The sequence below is a fragment of the Vombatus ursinus genome, unplaced genomic scaffold (genome assembly GCF_900497805.2).
Source record: "Vombatus ursinus unplaced genomic scaffold, bare-nosed wombat genome assembly UNPS02010219.1, whole genome shotgun sequence".
NCBI classification, from domain to species: domain Eukaryota; kingdom Metazoa; phylum Chordata; class Mammalia; order Diprotodontia; family Vombatidae; genus Vombatus; species Vombatus ursinus.
In genome coordinates, this window is record NW_020949997.1 from 3,921,749 (window position 1) to 3,948,967 (window position 27,219).

A 27,219-nucleotide genomic window follows, 5' to 3' on the forward strand; every position below is an offset into this window, starting at 1 on the left:
AGAGAGAGAGAGAGAGAGAGAGAGAGAGAGAGAGAGAGAGAGAGAGAGTGTGTGTGTGTGTGTGTGTGTGTGTGTGTGTGTGTGTGTGTGTAGTATTAGGCTGATCTCTTCTGAGTGGTTATCAATCTCGCCGAGGGGAATTTCTAGTATTTTAAGAGTTTTGCAATCGCACAAAGTCACCTGCAAACTAGAGCATCTGGGAGACCCTACAATCTCTAGGAAATCCCTGGTCCACTTGAATTCTGTAGAGTACATGGATCTTTGGTGAACATCTCCATCTTTTATGCCTCCCTAGACATCAATAGTCAGAGAATTGCTGAACAAAGTAGTTTCTACAAATGTAACTATCAAGTAATCTTTTGTGAGCTCGAGGCTCCGAGCGGGGTGCCTTGGCCCTGGTCACACAGCTAGTAAGCGACAAGATATGAATGAACCGAGGCATCTCCCACTCTAAGTCCGATGCTCTTTCCACCACATCATACTGCTACTATTTGACTAATTACTATAAATAAAAATACATGGAACAAGCTGCTACAGAAAAATCAGATAATCACTTCAAAGCCAATGTAAATAATGTTTTAATTATCTGTTGTATCGAGGCTTCTAAGTACCAAATGCCTGCCAGGGCTACATGCTTATTTCTTTAAAATAGTCAGTTGTAGGCCTGGGTGTGGGAGGGTAAAATTGGCCAAGGCTGGGGTGGTGAAAGGTCAGGCTGCAGCTGTCCATACAGCTGCTCCCTTCAGGGGAGAAAGAGGAGAAAAACAGCTACATTTCTTACTATCACAGTATAAAAACAAGTCTGTTAAAAGCAATTTGGTGGGACCGCTTTGTGAGCCATTAAGAAATGGAAATTAGGCTGGATTTCATCCATGAACTATAGATTGCTTAATTCTGCATTAAAGGGTGGAATAGCCACAAGATATTGGAATTCAGCATTATCTTCAGGAAAGGGAATAAGCAATTCAACCACAAAAGCAAAAGCAAAGTACAGAACATCTAAAGTGAACACAATGGCTGGGCTACTGATTCAATTAGGGTTCCTATGGAGAGAAAAAAAATGTTCACTAAAGTTCCTTTCAGCTTTATAAATTTATAGAGCAACTACATGATGCAAAAGATAAATAAGACAATCCCTGCTATGGAGAAGCTTATCATTTCAGTAAGCTAATAGATGCATTCTGAGCCATAATTGTTGGGTAGCTTTTGCCTGCTTAGGACATGACTAGAAAATATTGAGCAGGGGCAATTAAAATTACAACAACAACAACAACAACAACAACAACAACCACAATCACCTATCACTAAATTGGCCCTGAAAGAGTTAATGTGGCATCCTAAAATAAGATTCTGAGTTAGGAAAGCAGATATAAACTAATTGTGTGTGTGTGTGTGTGTGTGTGTGTACATACATATATGATTTTTCCCCAATTACACGTTAAAACAATTTTAAACTTTTTTTTTTTAGTTTTGAGTTCCAAATTCTATCCCTCCCTCCATGCTTCCCCTCCGCCCTTCCTGAGAGGGTAAGCAATCAGATACAGGTTTTAAACAATGAAAAGTATAGGTTACACAGCTAGGTTGTGTAACGGATAGAGCACCCTGGACTTTGAGTCAGAAGACCTGAGTTTGAATGGCCCCTCAGACCAGCAGGTGTATGACCCTGGCTGCATTACATAACGTCTCCCTGCCACAGTCTCCTCACCAGTAAAGTAGGGATGACATCACCTACCTCACAGGGTTGTTGTGGGAGTCATATGAGATACTCTATGTAAAGCACTTTGGAAACAATAAAGTGCTATAGAAATGTTATCTTATTATTATGATCCTAAGAATAAGGAGATGAAAACAAAAAGTGCAAACACAGAAAAGATTTTTCTGAAAATGTGTCCTAAAACTACGATTCAGAAGTCCTCAGTGGGTTAGATAGAAATCCTGCTCACTAATCACTTGCTCATGGAGAGAACTGGTCCAGAAGGACAAAGTTGCTCAATGATTCTTTTTTTTTAAGGATATGCAAATTAACAAATAAGGGAGAAAAAGAATAGGCTCTTCAGTCACATCTGACTCTTTGTGACCCCATTTGGGGTTTTCTTGGCAAAGATACTGGAGTGGTTTGCCATTTCCTTCTCCAGCTCATTTTATACATGAGGAAACTGACGCAAACAGGGTTAAATGACTTGTCCAAGGTCACCACAGCTAGTAATAAGTGTCTGAGGTCAGATTTGAATTCAGGAAGAGGAGTCTTTCTGACTCCAGGCCCAGCACTCTATGCACTGAGCCAGCTACCTTACTAATATCTAACACTATTCTCCCACTGTTCAAAAATGTCTGTTGTCTATATATAGTCAACTCTGGAAATAAATGGAACAATTTGGAAATTTTTTCCCCCAGCTCTATTCACCCTCCCTAAGGCCATAGTAATAATGTATTAGTGCCAAGCACATAGCAGGCACTTAATAAATATTTACTAAATGAATGGGCAACATTCAATAGGAGCTTAAAAAAAAAAACTCCACTACCATCCAGCTACTGTCCAGACTGAATGGTTGGTGGATCATATTTTTCTATTTAAAAATAAATGTTACTCATTTTAGAAATTTTACCAAAATTTCTATTTACCTGTGCCCAGATTTCCAAAACAAGTAGCATTTCTTTCACAACTATGTTATACAGCAACCTACAAGAGCATAATGAACTACCTTTTCTTTGTAGCAAATCCCCAAGTGTGTAACCCTACCCTTCACAACCAGATGCAAGCCAGGCCCCAGGCTCATTCATCTTTCTCCACTGGTAGATAAGTCAAGGCAACACAAACAAGGAAGATTCTGCTGCTAATCTAAGATTCTATAATATAACCAAAAGAAGACGGAAAGATTCTCTGCAGGTCACAGATTATATTGGTGGCTCAAAGTGACTTATGACTCTAAGCTTTTAAAAAACCATTTCTATGAAAAGAAGACTAATGGTGCACATAGTTGGATCAGAAACAGAACTGGGGCTAGTAAGACACATCCCAGAGGAAATGAGGCATTGTGTCATCAATATAGCTACCATAATAGAATTCATCACAACAATGACTTTCAAGAAGCATCAGCATAAACTCACTTTTGGTGCTATGCATGGATAAGATATTTTGAAGTTTCGATCTTTGAAAACTCCTACTGTCCATATACAATAGGCCCACTAGCAACCATTAAATAATTTCCAAATCAATAAATCTATTTTGTTTGCCTGCCTACAAGTTAGCTACCACTCACTCAATCTTTTTACAGATTTAAAACTGAGGTCTAGAGGCCCCAATTCTATAAATGCTGTAAAACATAGCAAGAAACCCCACAGGGGTGGGGAACCTGCGGCCTCAAGGCCGTATGTGGCCCTCTAGGCCCTCAAGTGTGATCTTTTGACTGAATCCAAACTTCACAGAACAATTCCCCTTAATAAAAGGATTTGTTCTGTAAAACGTGGACTCAGTCAAAAGGCCACACACGAGAACCTGTAAGGCTACACGTGGCCAGGAGGCCATAGGTTCCCCACCCCCACCCCAGTATCATAACTCCTTCACTAAATAATAGCCCATTACTTAGAAACAAAGAATTATAGGAATAAATTGAACATCAAAATAGATCAAAAGAAACCTCTTTTCTTTTGATCCAGGTTTAATCTCATAGTAAGGCTCATGGCCTCTCAATTCTAAATTAGTTACTCTCATTTCTTCTTGAAGTATTTTGGTGAGAGAAATGAGAAATGACCTGGCCTTGGATAAACAGAGAAATTATAATTTTCAGGAGTTCTGAGTTATCTTAACCATTATTTTAAATTCAGTCAAAAGGACTGACAGAATTGCCTGGAAAGCAATGAAGCTCTTACCGTCTCATGACATAAAAGCAATTCAGGCCTGAATATTTCTGATAATGATGCAGCTGGATTTGGGTAACTATTTAATCAGCTCTCAATTCCCTCTGCTCTTCTCTATTTCCACTACTAACACCCCAGTATATCAAATCACAACCACCCCAGACTATTGTGACTGTCCTTTCACCTTGACTCTCTCCTCCTTCCAATCTGACCTTCATGCCAATGTCAGAATAATCTTCCAGGGCAGAGATCTACTTTATATATTGTTTCTCTACTCAAAAATCTTTAGTGGTTCAACAATATTTATTCAATAAAGTTAAAACTCTTTTGTCTTATATCGTGCAATGATCAACTATGATAAACTTAGCTCTTCTCAGCAGTACAATGATCCAAGACAATTTCAAAAGACTCATGATGGAAAATGCTATCCACATCCAGAGAAAGAACTATGGAGTCTGAATGCAGATCAAAGCATACTATTTTCACTTTTTTTTGTTTTTTCTTTCTCACGGTTTTTCCCTTTTGTTCTGATTCTTCTTTCACAACATGATTTAATGTAGAAATGCAATTAATATGATTGTACAGAGGGAGAAAAATTTGAAACTCAAAATCTTATAAAAGAGAATGTTGAAAAAATAAATAAAACCTCAAATAAAAAAAAAAACTCTTTTGTCTTGAATTCAAGGACCTCTAGAGTCTGGCATTTGCCCTCCCTTTCCAGTTTTATCTCAAATTACTTTCCTCCATTCACTCAAATGCTCAAACGTAAATGGTCTTCTCTCTGTCTCTGATCTTGCTTCATCATGTACTACTCCCTTTCCCTCACTCAACAGTTCAGTCAAGCTGGCTTTCTCTCTGTTCCTCACACACAGGGCATACCCCATCTCCTATCTGCACACCTCTTCACTCCCCGTCTCCCATGGTTCAAATGCAGTCTCTCTTCACCTGGGCCATCTCATAGAATTCCACACTTCCTCCAAGACTCCACTCAAGCACAAGGCTTGGGCCCTTCCCGACTCTCACCACCTGGCAGCTCCTTCTCTTCCTAGCAACCTTGTGTTGGGTTTGTATTCATTCTGTATAAATTTAAACAGTATATGTCATCTTCCATAGTAGAATTCAAGTTGTCTGAGGCCAGGGGCTGTTTCGCTTTTGCCACTGTATCCCTAGCACCTGACATATGGGAGACAGCTAATAAATTTTTGACCAATTTGCTAATAGTTTCCCTACCTAAGCTCACACTGTTCCTCCTACCAAGAAAACCCAGTCTCCCTTTTTAACCTACTGATTTCCTACTCATGCATAAAAAGCCCACCTCCTCTATGGAGCCTTCCCTGATCTTCCCTGGTCAACAACAACCTTCCTCCTTAACTTCCTTCATTAAGCACTGTTTTGCATCCCTAATGCACTAATCGAGTAACATTAAAAATTATAGTTAGTTGTCTTTGGTACTGTTTTATCCCCCTATATTATAAGCTCCATGAAGGTAAGGACCATATCTCATCTAGACTCTCTATCTCCCTCATTGCCTAGAACTGTGCTTTGTACAAAATAGGCCATTAATAAATGATTCTCAAATTAAATAAATCTATTTACATTCCAGACCAAAAGTCATATAGATGTAAGATTGTGCCCCTTTTATGTACAGCTTTTTGCTAACGGTTAAGTTTATAATAAAAGGAAAAAATTTAAGTTATTAAGATGAGGAAAATGTCTCTAAGATACCTTTCACTTCTTAGAAAGGGGCTCTAAAGTCTGGGACCTTGGATGTGGCTTTTTGACTGAGTCCCAGTTTTACAGAACAAATCCTCTTATTAAGGGGATTTGTTCAGTGAAGTTTGGATTCAGTGAAAGGGCTGCACTTGAGGACCTAGAAGGCCATGTGTGGCCTTGAGGCAGTGGGTTCCCCACCCCCGCCTAGGAGGAATCACATGGCAGAAAGACAGAATGATCTTGCCGGCATCACTGTAAAAAGCATTAAAAGTCCAAAGCAATGGCATCTCTGGGAGTAAAAAAAATTGTTCCTCTTCAGATATATGCATAAAAATAAACACACATACAACCCCCACCCCACACAGAGAATTGTATTATAAATGAAGTAAGACAATATAGTTCCCTATTATATGTTGTCTTTCCCCACTAGAATATAAGCTCAGCGAAGGGAGGGTTATAATTTTTTGGTTATAATAGTATTCCTAGCCCTCGAAACAGTGCCTGACACAGAGTAAATGCTTTATCCATCTGTGTATAGACACACACACAAACACACACACACACACACACACACACACACACACACGGTGTTTCAGACACTCCCTTTTAAGAATGATACATGTTAATCTTTCTAAAATACCACTTTGGTCATGCCAAACCAAGAACCTGCAACAGTTTCCCACAGCCTCCAGAAACAGGTGCTACTCTGCCCAGCCCACCTCGCTCTAAATTACCCTCTGCTTTAACGAGACTAGAATGCTGACTGAATGTGCCCTGCCACCCCTATGCCCACACCTTTCCTCATGGTATCAGGACAGGCAGTGTGGTACAGTGTGAAGAGTCACAGGTTAGAAGTCAGAGGACTTGGACCGGAATCCTGACCACTGCTCCTCTCTAGGCCTCAGTATCTCAGCTGTAAATCCGTGTTCCTGTGGAGCTTGACCATCCCTTCAGCTTCCTTCAAGTCTCACCTCCACCAGGAAGCCATTGCCTAGAATTCCAGCCAACAGAGATCTCCCTTCCAGACTGCCCACAGCACACAAAAAACACAAAATTACAGAAAGACCTTAGAATCTTTCCAGTCCAATTCTTTTATTTTACAAATGAAGAAGCCAAGGCCCAGGGAAGTTCACATTTATATTACTTTCCCTGCACTTGACATATTAAATGGACTGCTTTACTACATTTCTTGTTTTGTATGTAAGTTCTAGTTCCTCAATAAACCCAAGTCCCTTGGGGGCAAGATCACCTCTTGTCCTGAGCAACCTTCTCTTCCTGACCTGAGCACAATGAACTGATCAAGAGGAGAATAATCAATAAAGGCTTCCTGGACTAAAGCTAGAGGAAGTAGCCAAATGGCTCTGTACCAGATGTGTGCCTTCTCCCAATGTCCTCAGCCAGAAAAAGGGCAGGTGCCAAAGGGGGCACCTCGCCAACCAAGTCTCTGCCATCTTAAGACTCAGGAGGTCAATTATTGGCAAGACGGAGTGGTTTTGGCATGGATCATAATCATTACCCTTGCTGTTCATGCTTACGCTCTTTCCTTCCTAGACTAAAACCTTAAAGGAGCAGCCTGCCAGTCAACAAGCATTTACTAAGAAGTTTCCGTTTATCAGCATTTTACCAAGCACGGCAGGCAGGTCAGAAATCAAGAAGACTGTCAGTACAGAGGCCAGGGCCAGAGACTCTTCTATGAACTTCATAAAAATCCCACCATCGGCAAAAAGCCTCTCCCAGACCTCCTTAGTCTTACCACCTTCCCTCTAAGAGTACCTCCAATTTATCCTGAATATATTTGAGCTCCTTTAGAGCAGGGATTGTTTTTTGCCTTTCTTTGCATCCCCAGTGCTTAGTATAACGCCCGGCACATAACAGGGGCAAAATAAACGCCAGCTGACCAGGTAATGAATTAATGATCTTGTCATTTCAATTTAATCATTAATAATCTTGTCATTGACCCCTAGAAAGACATAGCCAATTGAAGCTTTTGTATCTGGGCCTGAAGGGACAGCAAACACCACCAGCAGAATTAGGCAGAGTAGGGGTTATGCAGAGAACAAATAAAAGGATGAACGTGGGACTAGAATGAAGCATTCATCAAAGAGCTAAATGTGAATAGATGGGGAAAAGATTAGGGCTTTAGGACTAAAAGGGACTAATAGGTGATAATAGTCCACATGCCTCATTTTACAGATCAGGAAACTGAGGTGAGATTGGTGAAATGAACTGCCAATGATCGCCTAAGTAGTAACAGAGTCAGAATTGGATCACAAGTCGTCTGCCTCCAGATCCAGTTCTCTTCTCTGCCTGCCTCCACCCACTTATCCTCTTTCTGCTTATGTTCTCGTGTTCTCTCTCTCTCTCTTACAGATATACAAGTGACAATAGAAAAGAGATTATAGGTCAAAGATAAGCCACACGGAGTTGTACCATTATGTTTCATACTGTTTATCTCAAATTTAGGTAGAGCCAAAAAAGAGTATAAAACTCAGGAAACGAGTTTAAATTGGAGAGCAGCAGGAAAGATAAACATGGCACCAGGCCCAATCAGTGAAATGAAGTCATGTCATGTGAATCTTATGGCCTGGTCAGCACAGGTCCCCATAAAATGAAGGGTGGACAGTTGGACATATATGCTTGAACACCTTTGGACAAACTGTATATTAAACACTAAGAATGAATTTTAATCTAGTTCATATCTGCTGGATTATGAAGGAAGGAAAGAACACTAAAAGGGAAAGAAACTAAGAACAGCTCACAGAAGTTTTCATCTCTTTCTTTAAGTTCTGGTCTTATCTTAAGTGTTAACTGTGTAGCAATGTCTCCAGCTTGGAAATACTTGCATTACTTCTCTCTTTTTTTTTTAAGAGTTAGGACAAAAAAATCACACACTAATCTGAACTGAATAAGCTTTTCAGAACGGCCACCTCTCTGGCAAGAGCCAGCATTCCTCTGAAGCACTGTGTTTATTGGAATGGGTTCAACAGGGTTCAAAGAGGACCACTTACTTCCCAACAGAGTTAAAGGAAAGGATTAGTTCTGATGAGTTATTTGGTGGCTTCTACTCATTGATGACCTTCATTCATCAGCTCTTCTACCCCTAGGGACTCATAGCAAAATTAAAGAACCAAGGAAAACTGTACACTGCTTAGTTGCTCTCCCATTTGTGAAACATTGTGAAACTTCAAAGACAAAACCCTCCCTAAGTTTCAATCACATTCATGAAATTCCAATCGATAACAGATGACACTTAACTTAGAAATAAGGCTGTGGAAGAAGCAAGCTGTTTCTACAAATCCCACTGATGCATTTGATAAATTATAGAGCCAAAGATTTCTCAAAGAGCGCATTGGGCTCTAGAACAGGTTGGGGAACTAAACAATAAAATAGGAAGAAGCTAGAAGCAACAGTGACAAAACTGAAAGGAAGGAGGACAGATGGCTACTGTAGGATAGAGGAAAGAGGGAGACTAGAAGAGTTAGGAAGTACTGGCTGTGAGATTTAGGGAAACTGGGTACAGAATGAAAGGACACGTAAATTTAAGTGAGCTATTAAAGCCGTCCCTGGCAGAAAAACACTTTGGAGCAATTTCTTTGAGATCGCTGCTTCCCTGGTCTTTCATTACCTACTCCACCACTCCTTCTACCACTTAGTAAATTTGGTATTATTATTTTTCTTTATACCATATGCATCTCTTTTCGACTCAGAAAAGTATGATGGAATGGAACAGTGGACTTAGTGTCAGAAGACTCAAGTTCAAGCTCTATCACCTTTTAGCTGTAGCCAGTAACAACCTGTACAAGAAAGTTAATCAATCTGAGTCTTGCTTTCCTCATCTCTGAAATGGAAATAATAGCATCTGCACTACTTACCTCACAGGGTTGCTGTGAGGGTCAAATGAGATAATGTATGTAAAAGCTTTCGGTAACCATAAAACACTGTCAACGTAAGCTCCTGTTCTCACCGCCTCTGGAAACACACATATAATTTTACCTACAATTTGATTGAGCTATTAGTGTAATATATAATTCTTCTCAAGAAAATAAAATGAATTTAAGAAGAACAATCCATATGGCCTGGGAGAATAAGGGCATTCTCATCTCCCCAAACAAACCAACTTAAACATTCTCATTCCAATCAAATTTTCTCAAAATCTCCTCATCTTGAAGATGATTCTGGCAAACCATGAACTCCATTAATATATCACCAACTCCTTTAACTTCCCTAGGAATATAATCTACAATTTAGGAAAAGATGCCATTTATCTATCTTGTCTTCTTTAAAAGGTGAGCTCCTAGAAGAACAGAGATCTTCTGGGTTGGATTTTCTACATAATACCTAACACATACTAGGTACTCAATATAGCACCTATACTTACTGCTAATAGGATTATAAGATTAAGGAAATCTAGAATCCTAACAAAAAGATGTCTGCCTATTGTTTTCTAACAGTGGTGAGTGACAAGTATTTGAGGGTCAATGATAGAAATATTCAGCCACGTTATTTATGCCAGATTCTATTAAAGAACCAATTAAATGTTTGACTTGATCCTCTCCAGGAGGAGAGGATGCTGCTTCTCTGTATTAGCAGAGGCTACAAAAAGACAGCTCGGTGTAGTAAAAAGAATGCTGGACATTGGTCAGGAGACTTAGGTTCAAATCCCAATTCTAACACTTATGATCTGGAATTGCTGTTGTTGTTCAGTTGTGTCCATTTGGGGTTTTCTTGGCAGAGATACTAGAATGGTTTGCCATTTCCTTCTCAAGCTCTTTTTACACATGAGGAAACTGAGGCAAACAAGGTTAAGTGACTCGACCCAGGGTCATACAGCTAGTAAGTGTCTGAGGCCCAATTTGAACTCAGGAAGATAAGTCTTCCTGACTCCAGGCACAGTGCTCTATCCACTTTGCCACCCAGTTGCCCCTATATAATGCCACAGGGAAAATCAGTTAACTGCTCCGAGTCTTACTTTCTTCGTCTAAAAAACAAAGATAACAATATCATTTACACTTCCTGCCAAACAAATTAGATGGAAGAGCACTTTGTAAACCTTAAAGCATTATCTATAATAAATATATATGCTTGCATATATACATATATGCATATATAATATATATATACATAATGTGTATATATATGGTTTTTGTTATCACAGTGTCTAATTTTTTTGGGGGGGGGAGGCAATCGGGGTTAAGTGACTTGCCCAGGGTCACACAGCTAGTGAGTATCATGTGTCTGGAGCTGAATTGGAACTTAGGTCCTCCTGATTCCAGGGCTGGTGCTCTATCCACTGCGCCATCTAGCTGCCCCCTCTAATATTATTTTAAAAGCCTGAGAATTAAAAATTCTCAGAATTTGGTGGGTAGAAAAAAAAAACTATACTGCTTTGTGTTTATCAAATAAAAAGTGGGAGACATCAATTGTTAAGCATGATAAGGCCATTCAATAATGTGTTAATGTGAACAAGAAAGGTTGTTAGGAGCAGCATTGTCAGATTAAGTTCTTAGTCACTCTTGGGTGCTGGTTTTAAATGGACTACCAGGAAAATTTCCTCTAGTTCAAGGACATGTGACAATAGAATTGGATGGGACTTTGTATGTCATCTAGTTCTATTTGCAAATCAGGAAACTGAGGCCCAGACAATTTAAGTATTAAGTAGCAGAGGCAAAAGCCAAAAACCAGGCCCTCTAACTCCAAATCCACTATCCATTGTACCATATACCTTATATTCAGGGGGCCCTCCCTCCCATATACCTGCAGCCAAACTTAAGAGGCAAGGTCTACAGGTAGGAGAAACAGAACTCATGTTTGTGTATCTTCCTGTAAGGCAGAACTGCATCATCCCAAATGATATCAGTCTGCACTGAATTGAAGTTTTTGTAGCTTTTTATTGAATAATTTTCTAAACTAGCTTGAATTCATCATCTCTGTTATAATAATTTTTTTAAAATGTAACTGACTATTACTGGTGTAAGACCCTCTAATTTAAGAATGAAATAGAATTTGTTTTTAGGAAGTTTGAAAGACTATCAGAGACTGTTAGAAGTCTTTGTTGTAACAATCTACAGAGTCCTACTAATCCTGTCCTGGACAGGCCCTTAAAAATCAAAATTCAGAATCTTCAAACCCCAAATTCCAAAGTTTCCTTTTTCATAAAAAGCTATGCCTTCAAACGAAATTTCTACAACCAGCCTGGGTAAAAATTCATTAATGGATAAATATAGGAAAATGGAAGGTCTACCAGATCTATACATCTTTAGAAAAATTGGAAGTAAGAATAAGAAATAAGCAGAGTGAAACATACGAAAGATAAGTAGAAGTGAAATCTGTAAGATAAATCTATAAGGAGGGAAATAACATGAACAAGGGAAACTGAGGAATGGGAATAGGGCAGTTCTTAAGGATCCAAAGAAATCTGCTAAGAGTGTCGTAAAATGCCTCTTTCTCCATTACCATAATGGGGACGCCAATGTCGGGCCACAGGAGGTCTTCTGATGGAAGCTTTGGGGAGTTCCATACCACCACCACCTTATTCAGGTAAGGGAGGCCATTCAATCTCTCTAAGGAGTTCATGAGCACCTCCTCTCGTTCATAAGTCAACATCACCACCGTGAACTGTTCTCTTGGAACATTGCCTCCAAGTGCTGCCTGGAACTCCTTGCCTGAACCACCAGTTCCTCCACCAATGGGCCTGAATCCAGTGCCAGAGCCAAGAAATTTGGCCTCTGAAGGCAGAACAGGGTCAAAAGGTGTGTGCGGGAAAAGGTGGAAAGGCCCTGGGGCTGAGTTCCAGTTGCGATAAAGATCAGTGGCAGTCAAGGTAAAGTTGCGGAGGTATTTAGGAGAGGCATAGGGTGGTTCTGTTTCCACAGGCCCCAGGTCCAGATCCCCATTATCTGCCATGTTGGGGTCAGTACCTGCCGCTTTGCCTGAGCGATGGGGAATCTCAACTGCCGCCTCTTCCCGGATGGGAGCAGCTGGTATCTGGATACGAGTCCTAACCACAGCCAGAACCGTGTTGAAGATACTGTCAGCTGTGGAGAAGTAGGTTTCCCAAAGGAAGCGACCTTGGCGCCTCATGGCCAGCAGATCACTGTCCGAGAGGCTCCGCAGCAGGAAGTGGACTTCCGTGACCCGCGGCTTGGGCACCACCAGAGCGGCCTCATTCCACCGTAGCACATCCTGGTAGGGAAGCTGCACCTGTTCCCCCAGCACCACTGGAATGGCTCCAACTTCCAACGCCTCAAAGAGCCTGGTGGCACATCCAGAAGAGATCACCAAGTGGGGATCCCCTGGCGTGATAATCAGAGCAAAGGTGGAAAGCTTCAGTAGTTCTAAGCGGTCCTCCCTCTCCCCACACAGTGCCCACTCAGTGGGCAGGCTAGGTTTAGGCTGGTTCTTGCAGGTAAACTCTGCCAGCACCTGGTCAAGCTTGCTGTCCTGGACTGCTTTCAGGGTGGCAATGATTCGGTCATCGTAGTCAGCGGGAGGGTCACCTTCCATCTCCTCTTCAAAGGAACGGGCCTCCTGGAGGCTGGACCGCAGTGACTCGATTTTCTCCCCTTGGAAGCTGAAGAGATACTTCCGCTTGACTGGCACCTGTGGAGGGATCTCCAGGAAGTTGGGCTCCGACATGGCATGGACAAGTGGCGATATGACTATATCAAAGCCAGGCTGGTACTGAGCAGCATAAAAGGTGGACTGGGCCACCATCGCTCGACCTGTACTGACATTATACAGGAAATTCTGCGTATTTGACTTCCACGACAGGTTGATAAGCAGGTGGTTGTGTCCATCTGTCCGCCAGTGGGGCAGAGAGTACAACTGCCGTTCCAGCTCAGCGGGCCGTAGACCCAACGGCTCCTGCATTTCTCCCACCAGAATCACGTAAAGGCAGGCAATGTCAGCATTCTCGGTGACATAGACATTGGTTCGTGTTGTGGCCTGAAAAGCCTGCTTGACCAGGGGGTCCAGATAGCTGCCAAAGGCCAACTGGTCACTATCATAGACATAGACTGGGAAGCCGGAAGTGAGCGGGCAGCGAGAGTAGTCGAAGCAATTGTGCAGCCTGCAACTATGGAGAAGTTTCGGGGGAGGCAGGCCAGCGTCATCTTTTTCTGGTAACAGTCGGATAGGCAGGGACAGTTTGGGCTGATTCTGGGCCATCAGCTCTTTGTAGGAATGTTCGGTCTGGCTGATGACATTCTTGAGCTGCAGCAGGTCCTGTTTGGCATTCTCGATGCTCTTTTTACAGGCTTCAATCTTCAGGTTGAGCTTGGCAATTTCGCTGTTCAGCTCCTGCCGTTTGGCTTCAAGCTGCAGGAGCTCCTCGCTGACTGACTCACGGATGCGGCAAAGGTCTAACACGTGCTTCACCTCGCACAACTCGTTGCCAGCTCGTGGCCCAAAGATGCGCTTGCCCGCCTCGTCCGCCTCGTCCAAGGTGGTAAGGTAGTAGTGGGCAATGAGGGGGAAGAAAACCAAAATGATGAAGAGTGTGAAGCTGAGCCAGGTAAGCCGGATGCGATTGGACCATCGCAGCATCCAGGTTTGGCCTCCATTCCCCACTCCCCCATTCCGCAACATGGTATAGCCTGTCATAAGTCTCTGCGTGACACGTGCCCCCTCTGATCACGTCGGATCAGTATCCATAACCACCTAAGTTTCCACTAAACAAGTCAACCTCTTCCTCACTCCTTTCCCTAAGAGTTAGTGCATTGTCTCTACAAGGCACCAAATAAAACGGAAATTTCATTTTCCTCAGCTGTAATGAAAACGGTCTCTGACTCTCCTCCTGCAGGCTTTAAGCTGTGACTGTCGATCAAGGAACATGCCCTCAATCTCTGTCAAACTGGCAGAGATGTCATGTTGCTGATGTGGGGAAAGAGAGGTCTCCGCCGACGACACCCAGGGAAAGCACCCTGGAATCAGGCGGCCTGGCTCAGCTGCCATAGCTCCTGCCTCTTGATGCTGCTGACTGAAGAATACGCATAGTTAGTATCCACGGCTGGATGGACCACGGACAAAGCCCCACTTCCGTCTTGTCACTGCTGCCGTAAGAAGGTGGTCAGGCCTGAAAGGGAGAAGAAGAATCATGGTCAGCCTTGCAGAAATTACATTAAAATAACATTTTCTAGGTCTGTCTTGCACATTTCCATAAGGAATATAATGCGAAATCTGAGCACAACTTAGAAGTGCTACAAGTCCAATGTTCTGTGTTGTTGTCACTGTCTAAATTTACAATAAGGAACTACAATAATGAGAGCTCCTTCTCCCCTAAAAAAAATAATCAAAAAACCCCTTCAATTTCCACTATGCTTTCCTTTTGTCAAAAACAATAAAAACTCCACCTTTAGTCTTAATTGATTCTAGAGTATTAATACAGAACTACAAGAAAGATTAAGCATTTTCTTTTAAAATGCAAAGAAGCTTCATACACTCTGTTACCCCAGCCCTGGGTTTTGTTTCTTAACAAATGTAATGTTCTTTCTCTATAACCAAAGTGTCTTCATACCTTCCCTTACCCAAAGAACAGTGGAAAAAGCACAGCATTTGGGAGAAAAGGACATGGGATCAATTCCAACTCTGTTACTTATTACCATATGAGCTTAGACAAAATCCCTCAACTTCTCTGGGCCACAGTTTGCCCATCTGTAAAAAGAAGGGGTTGGAATATATCATCTCTAATGTTCCTTCCAGTCACAAATGGAATGATCCTGAAAACAATATCCTGGGAAGACTATTTAGGACCATGATAACTATTTATCAAGCTTAGAGTTTATCAGACCTATTCACATAGAAGCAGGTATACAACCCGAACATGTAACAGAGAGGCTTGGTTCTGGATGGGCCTTAGCAAAGACAGGCTAGGGAGCCTCTCCTGCCCCTTGGCATCTTAATTTAGAAGCTTAACAATTACAAGGGTATAGGAAATGGCATCAGAACTAACCCAGTCTCCTCTGGGAATCCTGACTGAGAATAATCCAGGGCCAAATTAGATCTTCGGGGGGTACAAATTAAGTTTGCCCCAGGGATAGGCTATAACCAAACTGGCCTTTGGGGTAATAGCTTGCTTTCCCTAATTAAATTTCCTCTGCCCACCCCTCCCATTTCAGATCCTTCATTTATCTCTCAGCTTTTGAGAAATCCACCTAAACTCGTACTTGTTTGATATACTGACTTGTAAACTGTTTCAAGTGACTTGTATTACTCTTAATATTAATGATGATGATGATGATGATAGAGATGAGGAAGCTAAGGTGGAGAAGTTGCTTAACTTTTTCAAAGTCACACAGCTAGTAAACGGCAAAGCTGAAACTCAAAATCCCGTAAGGTTTGACCACATGTCCAATGTCACTTACATGGCTGAAATACAAAGTCTCTAGGGAAAAGGACCATACTTTCCATTTCTTTTGTATTCTTCAAAAATAACTAAATGCAATAAACACTTACTGGTTTCCTTGATATAGTTCCTCTATGTTAGCCTATATCATATAGTGTCTATTAAAATACAAACAATCATACCTAGCAGGCAGAATAATAGACAAACTCATAGCCACCTTCAGATTTTGCCTTTGTTGGCAGAAGAACTTTAGAACTGAAAGAGACTTTACCTTAGATGTCATCAAGTTTAACCCCTCTCCTTTTACAAATACGGAAAACAAAGATAATGGTTTGTCTAATTTCAATTAAGACACAGCCAAGGGGCTCAGTGGGGAGAGCACTGGGCCTGGAGTCAGTCTCAGACACTTACTAGCTGTGTGACCCTGAGCAAGTCACTTAACCTCTGTTTGCTTTAATCTACTGGAGACGGAAACGGCAAACCACTCTAGTATCTTTGCCAAAAAAACCCCTCACACAGTATTTGTGTGCTATGATCCACAGAGTCATGAAGAGCTAGACACGACTGAATGATTGAAGAGTAACAATTCCACATAACTCGTATGAAGCATCGCTGGGACAAGAATCTGGAAAAATTCGAGTCATCTGACTGCCAAACCAGTGTCTTTCCAATAGACCATACTACTTCAGCAAATCGCCAAAAGAACTTGGACATCTCATATTCTTTCTCAGTTTTCTTTTCTGTGCCTCTGTTTTCACCACTGCCAAACACGGTTAATGCACCTGAAGAACCTACCTGTTGTAATGAGGATAAAATAAGGCAACAAAATGTGAAAGTAGTTTCAAGTTGAAAAATGTCACCTAAACTGCATCGTCATGATGCCAAATGCAGCTCTGATTTCCTATCACCTCAAATCCAATATAAGCCACACTTAGTACTTCTTCTGTCTCTCCCAACTTTATTTATTCATTCAAATACTTACTGATAAACTATCACATACTAGTAACTGTGTAGGATGAAAACATGGTTACAGTATACCCCTTGACCTGAAACAGCTGAGAATCTAGTAGGGATGATAAAATATGTATATAAATCACTATCATAAGATAAGAGGCAATAGGGAATCACTGTTTCAAGAAAGGAGTGATATGATCAAAGCAGGGGTTTAAGAAAACAAAATGTCCCTATTACTATCAGCCATAACATCCTTCTTTGAGTCACCCAGGCTCAAAACTTTGAAATTACCTTTAACCTAGCTTCTCCTTCACCCTTATTATCCAAGTCACTCAACCAACTTTACTGACCTTCCTTCAATCTTTCTTGCATCTATCCCTTTTACTCTCAATTGACATTACACTTAGCACAAAGGTAATGTGTTCACCCCTAGTCATCCACCTCTTTTCGTCACACCATTCCCATTCATAGTAAGCCCTATGGCTAGTTTCTCTAAACCTTGTTTTTGCTTAAGCTCATTCATCCTGGATGACAGTTTTCTACTCAAAAATTTTCAGTGGCTGAGACTATAGTTATCCCTTCCACATCACGACTTGCCCATCACGATTTCGATATGTCGCAGGTCAGCATAAGAAATTAAATGGGAATTTTGGGGGAGTTTTATGGGAGCCACAGACAACACACAAAGGCCAGCAGATGACACAGAAAAAGTTTAGAAACTCAGAAATGTATAAAATACATGTATAATATTGTATAATACCAACTCAAATTTTACAATAAGGTACTGTAAACACCCCATAAAAGAAAAAGAAAAAATTCAGACTTCTTTTCTGGTATGAAGGAAGGGTCAAAAAATTTTACGTGGAATTTCTAGATAGCAAGGATGCCATAACCCTAATCCTCACAATGTAGAAGAGATAACTGTATTTCCTGTAAGACTGAGTATAAACTTTTCTGCATCATCATATTATGACCCTCTTACTGATCTAACTTTATCTTCCATATTCTCTTAAAACATTCTCGCCCTCCTAACTTTCCCAATTCTAGTCAATAAATGGGTGAGAGGAGCTGGCATGATCTTGGAGGAGCCATGAATCTGAACCAAAAAAGATTCTGTCCTAAAGAATAAGGAATCAAAACTATTTCTACTACTGCACAAGCTTTAACAATTTCTAATGCAAAACAATATATATACAACTACAACAATGTAAATATAAAGAACCACAAAAACAAAATGAATGTTGCAAAAATTACAAAAAACAAGCATAAACCTAAAAAATAGATATAAAAAGATATCCTGATCCCACTCCTTCACAGAAACTAGAAGTCCACAGCTGTAGCTGCAAATATTTTCAGATGTTTTCAATGTATTGATCAGATTTTTGCTGATTTTTCTCTTTCTTCTTCCCCTTTTTTCCCCTTTAAAAATTATTTGTTACGTGAGATAGCTCTGTGGAAGGGGTGGGGCAGAAGTATACTAAGAGAAATTCTGAAGAGAGAAACAAACAAGCCATGAATAAAATATAAGAAAAAAAAATTTCTGTTGTTTGTTTAAAAGAGGGTCCATCAGGAAGGCAAGATAAGTGAAGAACGTGCTAGAGACAATGGAATGGAATGGAATGGGATCACTTGTGCATGTAGAAGGCTTGACCTTGCCAAGGAAATCCCGGAAGTTGCAATGGGAAGCAAGGACTATTCCAACTCCCCAACTGCAAAGACTGAGTCAATGGGCAGAGTCAAGATGGCACAGTGAAAGACTCACCTCCAAACGACTTTAAAGGAACACCTCAAAATGAATGCTGGAATGGCAGAACCAACAAGAGACTGAAGTGAGCCAGTTTTCCAATGCAAGACAACTTAGAAGGGAGGCAGGAAAGATCTGCCTCACTGGGGTGAGAGTAGGGGGCAGTCCAGTGGAGGCTGTGCTCCAGCAAGCCAATAGCAGGCCTTGGGGGCGAATGAATCAGCCACCGGGGCTCCCACAGATCTCAACCCATGGATGGTAAGGGGGTCGGACAACTGGCCAGAAGGAGAGGACAAGGGACCTTCTGGCTGGCACTGGTTGCAGGATTCTGTTACATCACCCAGGCAAGGAGGATACTAGTATTCTAGAGCATGCTCCCACAGGGGAGCAGGAACCCTGGTCATAGTTCCAGGGCAGAGAAGGGTGCTTGTGGTCACTCACAGACCAGAGGACAAGTCAGGAGAGCAGTGACCACACCTCTCCTTAGATCATACCACCCTGGAAGAACTAAAAACTTAAAGACCCCCAGAACTAGCTCTGAAAACAGCCACATGAAAAACCTGAAGCTTGGGACAGTGCCTCCTCCCACTGGGAGTAGAGCCCAATTTTAACATAAAGTTAGAAGTCAAGAAATAGGCTGGAAAAATGAACAAACAACAACAACAACAACAAAAATCTGTCCATGGAAAGTTACTATGGTAACAGGAAGGATCAGAACAAACTCAGAAGAAAACAACAAAGTCAAAACAGCTACATACAAAGCCTCAAAGAAAAATGTGAATTGGCCTCAGATCACTGTCCCCTCCCCCAAATTTCCTGAAAGAGCTCCAAAAGGATTTTAAAAATTGAATAAGAGAGACAAAGGAAAAATTGGGAAAAGAAATGACAGTAATGCAAGAAAATCATGGGGAAAAGAGTCAACAGTTTGGTAGAGGAGGCACACAAAAAAAAAATACTGAAGAAAACAACCTTAAAAAATAGAATAGGTCAAATGGCTTAAAAAAAAAAAGCATAAAAATCCACTGAAGAAAAGAACTCCTTAAAAAAGAGAATTGACCAAAAGGAAAAAAAAAAAAAAGAGGTACAAAAACTCATTGAAGAAAATAATTCCTTAAAAAAAAAGAATTGGACAAGTTAGAAACTAATGACTTCATGACACATCAACAAACAATTTTTAAAAAATCAAAAGGGTGAAAAAAATAGAAGAACATATGAAATATCTCAAAGGAACAATAACTGACCTGGAAAATAGATCCAGAAGAGATAATGTAAGAATTACTGGACTACCTGAATGCCATGATCAAAAAAAGAGCCTAGACATCATCTTTCAAGAATCATCAAGGAAAACTGCCCTGATATCCTAGAACTAAAGGGTCAAACAGAAATGGAAAGAATCACCAATCACCTCTTTGAAAGACATCCCCAAATGAAAACTCCCAGGAATATTACAGCCAAATTCCAGAGCTCCTAGATCAAGGAGAAAGTATTATAAGTAGCCAGAAAGAAATAATTCAAATATTGTATAACAACAACCGGGATAACATAAGATTTAGCAGCTTCTACATTAAAGGATTAGAGGTGTTGAAATATGATATTCCAGAGGGCAAAGGAGCTAGGATTACAACCAAGAACAACCTACCAGAAAAACTACATATAATCCCTCAGAAAAATGGGGGGGGGGGCGGCAAACGGTCATTTAATGAAATAGAGGATATGCAAGCATGTCTGATGAAAAGATCAAAGCAGGGGGCACCTAAGTGGCGCAGTGGACAGAGCACCGGCCCTGGGGTCAGGAGGACCTGAGTTCAAATCCGGTCTCAGACATTTACTTGACACTTACTAGCTGTGTGACCCTGGGCAAGTCACCCCATGGCCTAGCCAAAAAAGAAAAAAGAAAAAGAAAAAAGAAAAGAAAAGATCAAAGCTGAATACAAAATATGACTTTCAAATACAAGACTCAAGGGAAGCATAAAAAAGGAAATAGGAAAGAGAAATAGGAAATAGGGAGTCAATAAGGTTAAACTGTTTACATCCCTAAGTAGGAAGATGAAACTTGTAACTCCTAAGTACTGTATCATTATTTGGGCAGTTAGAAGTATACACAGATAGAGGACATGACTATAAGTTGACTATGATGGGATGATATCTAGAAAAATAAAATTTAAGGGATTAGAAAGAGGGATGCACTGGGAGAAGGGGGAAGGGAGGGGTAGAATGGGGTAAAATCCCACATAAAAGAGGTATGAAAGAGCTTTTACAGTAGAGGAGAAGATAGGGGATGGGAGGGCAGGGTAGTAGGCAAGGCTTGAACCTTACTCTCACTGGAATTGGCTCAAAGACAGAATAACATACACAGTCAGTTGAATTTAGAAAGCTACTTACCCTACAGTTAAGTAGGAGGGGAAGGGAATAAGAGAAGTGGGGCGGGGGGCAAGGAGGAGAGTGCTTATAGAAGGAAGGGAAGATTGAGGGAGGCAATAGTCAGCAGCAAAACACTTTTGAGGAGGGACAGGGTAAAAGGAGAGAAAAGGACAAGCAGAGGAAAAATAGAATGGAAGGAAATACAGTCAGTAATCATAAATGTGAAAAAAAATTTTACAGCAAGCTTCTCTGATAAATTATTTCTCAAATATAAATTATTTCTCAAATACATAGAGAACTGAGCCAAATTTATAAGAATACAAGTCATTCCCCAACTGATTCATTGTCATAGGATAAGAATGGGTAGTTTTCAGCTGAAGAAATCAACACTATCTACAGTCATATGAAAAAATATTCTAAATCACTATTGATTAGAGAAATGCAGATTAAAACTCTGAAGTACCACCTCACACCTATCAGATTGGCTGATATAACAGAAATGGAAAATGACAAATGCTGGTGAGGATGAGGGAAAATTGGGACACTAAAACACTGCTGGTGGAGTTGTGAACCTATTCAACCACTCTGGAGAACAATTTGGAACTATGCCCAAACAGCTATAAAACCATGCATACCCTTTGACCCAGCAATACCACTACTAAGTCTGTATCCCAAAGAAATAAAAAAAAAAGTAAAAGGACTATATGTACAAAAATACTTACAGCAGCTCTTTTTCTGGTGGTAAAAAATTTGAGAGGATGCACATCAATTGGGGAATGGCTGAACATGCTATGGTATATGATTGTGATGGAATACTATTGTGTTATAAGAAATGAAGAGCAAGATGCTTTCAGAAAAACCTGTTAAGACTTATATGACCTGATGCAAAGTGAGGTGAGCAGAACCAGAAGAACACTGCACAAAGTAACAGCAATATTGTACAATGATCAACTGTGAATGACTTAGTTATTCTCAGCAATACGATGATCCAAGAAAATTCCAAAGGACTTATGACAAAAAATGCTATCCATTTCCAGAGAAAGAACTGATGGAGTCTGAATGCAGCTTGAAGTATACTTTTTTAAACTTAATTTTTCTTGGTCTGTGTATTCTTTCACCACATGACTAATATGGAAATATGTTTTGCATGACTGTACATATATAACCTATATCAAGTGCTTGCCTTCTCAATGAGGGGGGAGAAGAGGGAAGAAGGGAAAGAATTTGGAACTCTCAGGACCCTCAAAAATCCTGGCCTCCCAGATGATCAATTTCAGCTCCTATAACCAATATCATTAATGCACCTCAGTCTCTTATTAGAATGGTCACACCTTAGATCTCAGCATCACCTATAACCGTGCCACCTTGCTGTGGATAATCTACTTGTGAATTATTATCAGTGAAGATGACTTTGTACTACTAGAATCATTGTACTGCCTTCTAATTTATGTGTTTAAATTTTCCCCTTTGTTTTTGAACAAGTATTGATCTTTATACTTCCCATAGGTCATGAAGTCAAGACAGAAGACATGACATCAACGCAAGACCATGATGAAACAATGAAACTAGCTCATTTCTACTTTACCATCAACTTCTGGATCTTCTCCTCAGACTTAGGCAGAATCACACTTGGCACCACAATCTCTTGGAGCAGTAAGCTCTAGAACATGGTCACCTGGTTCGAAAGAAAAGAGAGAAGTGGACACTGTTAGAAAAATGCATGACCAATATCTGGATGCCTATAGTCCAATAACACTGAGTGCTGGAAAGTACACTGAGTTTAGGGTCCGGAAACCTGAGTTTGGGGCCTGGATCCCCATACTTACTAATGGTAGCACTCTTCAGAGCCACAATTTTCTCATTTGTAAAATGGAGATAACAATGTTCTTTCAAACTCAGTTTGTACTACCTTGCTCACAGTCATTGCTTTGCAATCCATAAAGTGCTCATAAATGTAAACTATTATTTGAGAAGAATCCCACTGCTACATATTATAAAAAGGCTTCCCTTATGTACATTGCAAGCATGATGAAAAATTTATTACAATGCAGAGTCACAGAAACACAGTCCAAAATTAACACAAGAGTCATCCGGTAACAGTAACTCTCTTTAGCTTCAAACAGTTATTGCTGCCAGTTTGTAGTTGGGCAGATGTGGATTGAGAGAAAAAAGAGGAGGGTTCTGTTCGGTAACCATTCTTCAGCATTGTTTTGCAGAAGTTTACCTAAACCTTCCCGCTCAGGAGGTGCCTTCTCTTTAATTAAGGTAAGATTAACAACCATCACTGCTGCTGCCATCATTATCACCTCTACCAGCACCAGCACTGCCATCATCACCACCATCACCATAGTATTTGTATAGCACTTTCAGCTTAAGTTTGTGCTTTACAAATATTATCTCCTTTGATCCTCATTAACAACCCTGGGGCAGAAGGGCAGCTAGGTGGTACAGTGGATAGAGTGCCATGCCTGGAGTTAGGAAGATTCATTTTCCTGAGTTCAAATCGGGGTTCAGACACTTGCTAGCTATGCGAACATGGGCTAATCACTTAACCCTGTTTGCTTCAGTTCCCTCATTTGGAAAATGAGTTGGAGAAGGATATGACAAACCACTCCAGTATCTTTGCCAAGAAAACCCCAAATGGGGTCACAAGGAGTTGGACGTGACTGAAACAACTGACCAACAACAAAAAGCCCACCTGAACACAACTGTCCAGATGTGGTCTGACGAGGATAGTGTAGAGTGGGTCCATCACCTCAGCCATGCTAGGTGCTATGCCACTGACTTGATGCAGCCCAATATCCTACTCATTTCTCTGACTGCTGCCTTCATCATACTACTGGCTCGCAGTGAAATCGTAGCCCACTAAAAAGCTTAGATCTTTTTCAAACCAGCTGCTGTCCATCCACACTTCTTCCATCCTAAACTCGCAGAGTTAACTTTTCTCTCTCAGGTACAAGACTTTACATTTATATCTACTGAATTTCATCTTTTTGGATTCAGCCCAATGTTCTAGCCTGTCAAGATGTTTTTGCATCCTGACTTTATCATCAGTCCAGTGTGTTAGCTATTCCTCCTAGCTATGGGTCAGCCTCAAATGTCGTTCACCAAACCTGGTGAATGAAGGTTTGCTTGTTTCTTTAGAAAGATTAAGATTTCAAGTTTTCAAAGGTAAATATGCCTAACAAAGACAATAGATGAGTAACATAAAATAATGGGATGAGAAGATAAGTTTAGAGAAAGGCTTAATCTTAAGGTTATGCAAAAGTGTATCACATTATCAATCAATCAACAAATGTGTATTATGTATTTATTGTGGCACTGTGCTAGGCACCAGGGATATAAGTTAAAAAAAAAATAATCCCTACTTACAAGGAGTTTACATTCTAATGTGGGAGAAACCAAGTAAAAATAAAATTTATTCAACATACATATACATACATACATAATATACATAGTATATAAAATATATAGTATATATACTAATATAGCTTATATAATATATATGCTACATATAATGTATATAATATATATAAATATATACAAAGTAGTTAAAAGAAGGTAGTTTGGGAGAAAAAACATTAGCATTTGGGGAAATAAGGAAAAGTTTCATGCAGAAAATGGTATCTAAGCTGCACCTTAAAGAAAGAGAGGGAGTCTATGAGGCAGAAGTAAGGACAGAGTAAATTCCAGGCATGTGCAAAGGCATGTTAACAGGAAAAGGGTTGCTGCATATGAGGAAAAGAGAGAAAGCCAGTCTGGCTAGATCACAGGACATAGAAAGGGCTATTAGGTATCTAATTTAAGCTTTGGTCCAAAAGGATCCCAAGTTTAACTATCTATGGTACATGGGACCTCATGCTGCAGAGAAGGGATGCTGCCTTCAATATCTACAAGTTTGGCAGGACTCCCATCTTCAATGACCTGACCCCAGGTTGCTGATGTCAGCAAGTGGGTGGGGCTCCCAGGGGAGCCAAAGACTGCAGGCCTGAGATCTGAGTAAGTCTGTAGGTGGTACTTTACATAGTTAAAGTCATGTTTCACGTGCATGTCCTCAGTGTGGTTGGGGCTTCCAGGCTCTGAGGCTGGGGGGATAGGAAGTGGTGTTCTGGTCCATTTAAGAGGCGGGTAGGGCTGCAAGCTGTTTTGAAGGTATCCATGGTCCTCTCAGCAGCCAAAGCGCATGATCATTGATCCAGCTATACCATTACTAGGCCTATACCCAAAAGGGATCAAAGAAAGACACAAAGGTGTACAGAATTAGTTATTGCCCCTCTTTCTGTGGTAGGAAAAACAAAACAAAACAAAACAAAAAACCTTAAAATTAAAGGGATGGTCATCAGTTGAGGAATGGCTGAATGTATTATGGTATACAAATATGATAGAATACTATAATGTTGTGAGAAAAGAGGAAACACATGGTTTCAAAGATTTATATGAACTGATACTGATACAGAGTGAAGAATAATTTATAACATCAATATTACCAAAACAATCAATTCTGAAAACTTAAAAGCTGAAGAATGAAATAGGCAGATCCAGGAGAATAATTTACACAATAACAACAACGTAAGGACAAACCACTTTGAAAGTTATAAGAACTATAATCAATATAATAACATCCACGATTCCAGAGGACTGACGATGAAACATATTATCTACCTCCTGACAGAGAGGTGACAGATGTCAGGTACAAAATAAGAATACATACATACACACATTTTTATATAGCCAATGAGGGAATTTATTTTGTTTGTTTGTTCATATTTGTTACTAGGAATTAGTTTTTCATTTCTCTTTTTTTTCTCAATAGGGTGGGAAGTAGGGAAAGAAAATAGGTTTCTTTTCATTAAAAAAAATTAAAAATAAAGAAGTGCTACAGATATGGGGTGCCGTATGTACTTTCAGATGAGATCAGCATATTGTACTTAATCACTTTATTACACAAGACCTCTCATACAAGTATGTGATATAAAAATAAAACACTTAAAAAAGGAAAGGTATATGTGGAGTCAGTAGGAAAGGAACCAACAGATGAGAGGTTAGAGGTACGAGGTATGAGGTTGCAATATACTGGACATGATAGAGAGAGATGAGAGCAAGGGGACACAGAGAGGGACTGCCTTTGGCAAAGAGTAGAGCCACCTCATTCTCAGAGACTGGAGGGAGGTTATGACAAGAGGTTTTGAGATGAAGAGAAAGGAAAAAGAGGGAGTTCACATGAGGTAGCCTCAGTTTTCTCAGGAAAGTAAGAGGCAAAGACCCAGGACCTACGACTGAGGAGGAACAAGGGGAAGGTATGAGAGGCTTGAAAAGAAAAGGTTTAAAATAGCTTCTGGCAGAGCGAGACAGGGAATCAATTAGGAAGAAACAAAAGGACTGTGGAATCACAGGAAGGGCCCAGTAGTGGTTGGATAATACAAATTTCTAATGTACATATTTAACATAACGTGAGACATCCTACAGCAGCTCATTTGAGTAGGAATGGAGGAGGGCGATGGTGGGAGTAATTCTGAGAGGTCTGACAAAAGAAGAGCAGCATATATACCTCAGTGCCTAGAAACCCTCCTTCTCTAGACCTGACGGAAGCTGGATTAATCCGATACTAACTGGGGAAATGGGGACAAGATGAGATAATTAACAGAAGTTTCTGGATCTCCCAGTACCCAGAATTTCCACCCCCAAAGTGTATGTTAGTGGTTAATGTTGACTAAGGGCCTAAGTGTGAAAATATGCTTGAGAATGGTGACTAACGCTATCTAGATCTGTGCAGAGCCATAAGCAGGGCAGGGCAACTAGGAATCAGATTTATAGTGGGCAAACAGTACCTACAGGGCTCAAGAAAAACGGAAACAAACAGGAAGCTACCAAACGAAATGCAGAGATGAGCTCCCCTCCAGACTGGACCTAAGCCACGGTCAGCATCTCCTCCTGGATCTCCTCCTTCTCAACTAGGGGTTAATTCCGATACTGTTTTCCTCAGGTACAAAAAATTCCTTGTTATGGCTTTGAGTCTCTGCAAGGCTAAGCAAAATTTAGTTGTGGTGGGAGTGTCTGCCAGGCCATAGATGCACATGAAATGGGGAATAAAGCTGAACCAAATATTTGTATCATAAAGTGGTCAAGTGACTGTGTCTCCAGGAGCCACAACTGTGGAAGGAACAGAAAAGCTCACATTTAGTGTTTTATGTGAGAGTGTGTGTGTGTGTGTGTGTGTGTGTGTGTGTGTGTGTGTGTGTGTGTGTGT

General features: G+C 40.6%; 1 protein-coding gene across 3 annotated transcripts in view; it reads right to left on the reverse strand.

The window, feature by feature from the left end:
- The window catches only part of EXTL3 (exostosin like glycosyltransferase 3), a 95,141-nt gene that overhangs the window by 25,676 nt on the left and 42,246 nt on the right, over nt 1-27,219 (reverse strand). For 2 of the 3 annotated variants that reach the window (XM_027853855.1, XM_027853854.1), the window contains exons 2-3: nt 22,558-22,647; nt 12,025-14,644 (exon numbers count right to left, since the gene is read on the reverse strand). In XM_027853855.1, coding sequence (XP_027709656.1) covers nt 12,025-14,172 — 2,148 coding nt within the window. In that variant the 5' untranslated portion in view covers nt 14,173-14,644; nt 22,558-22,647. Of the gene's footprint in view, nt 1-12,024; nt 14,645-22,557; nt 22,648-24,995; nt 25,174-27,219 lie in introns of those variants that run through there. The other variant, XM_027853856.1, reaches the window with a different exon arrangement.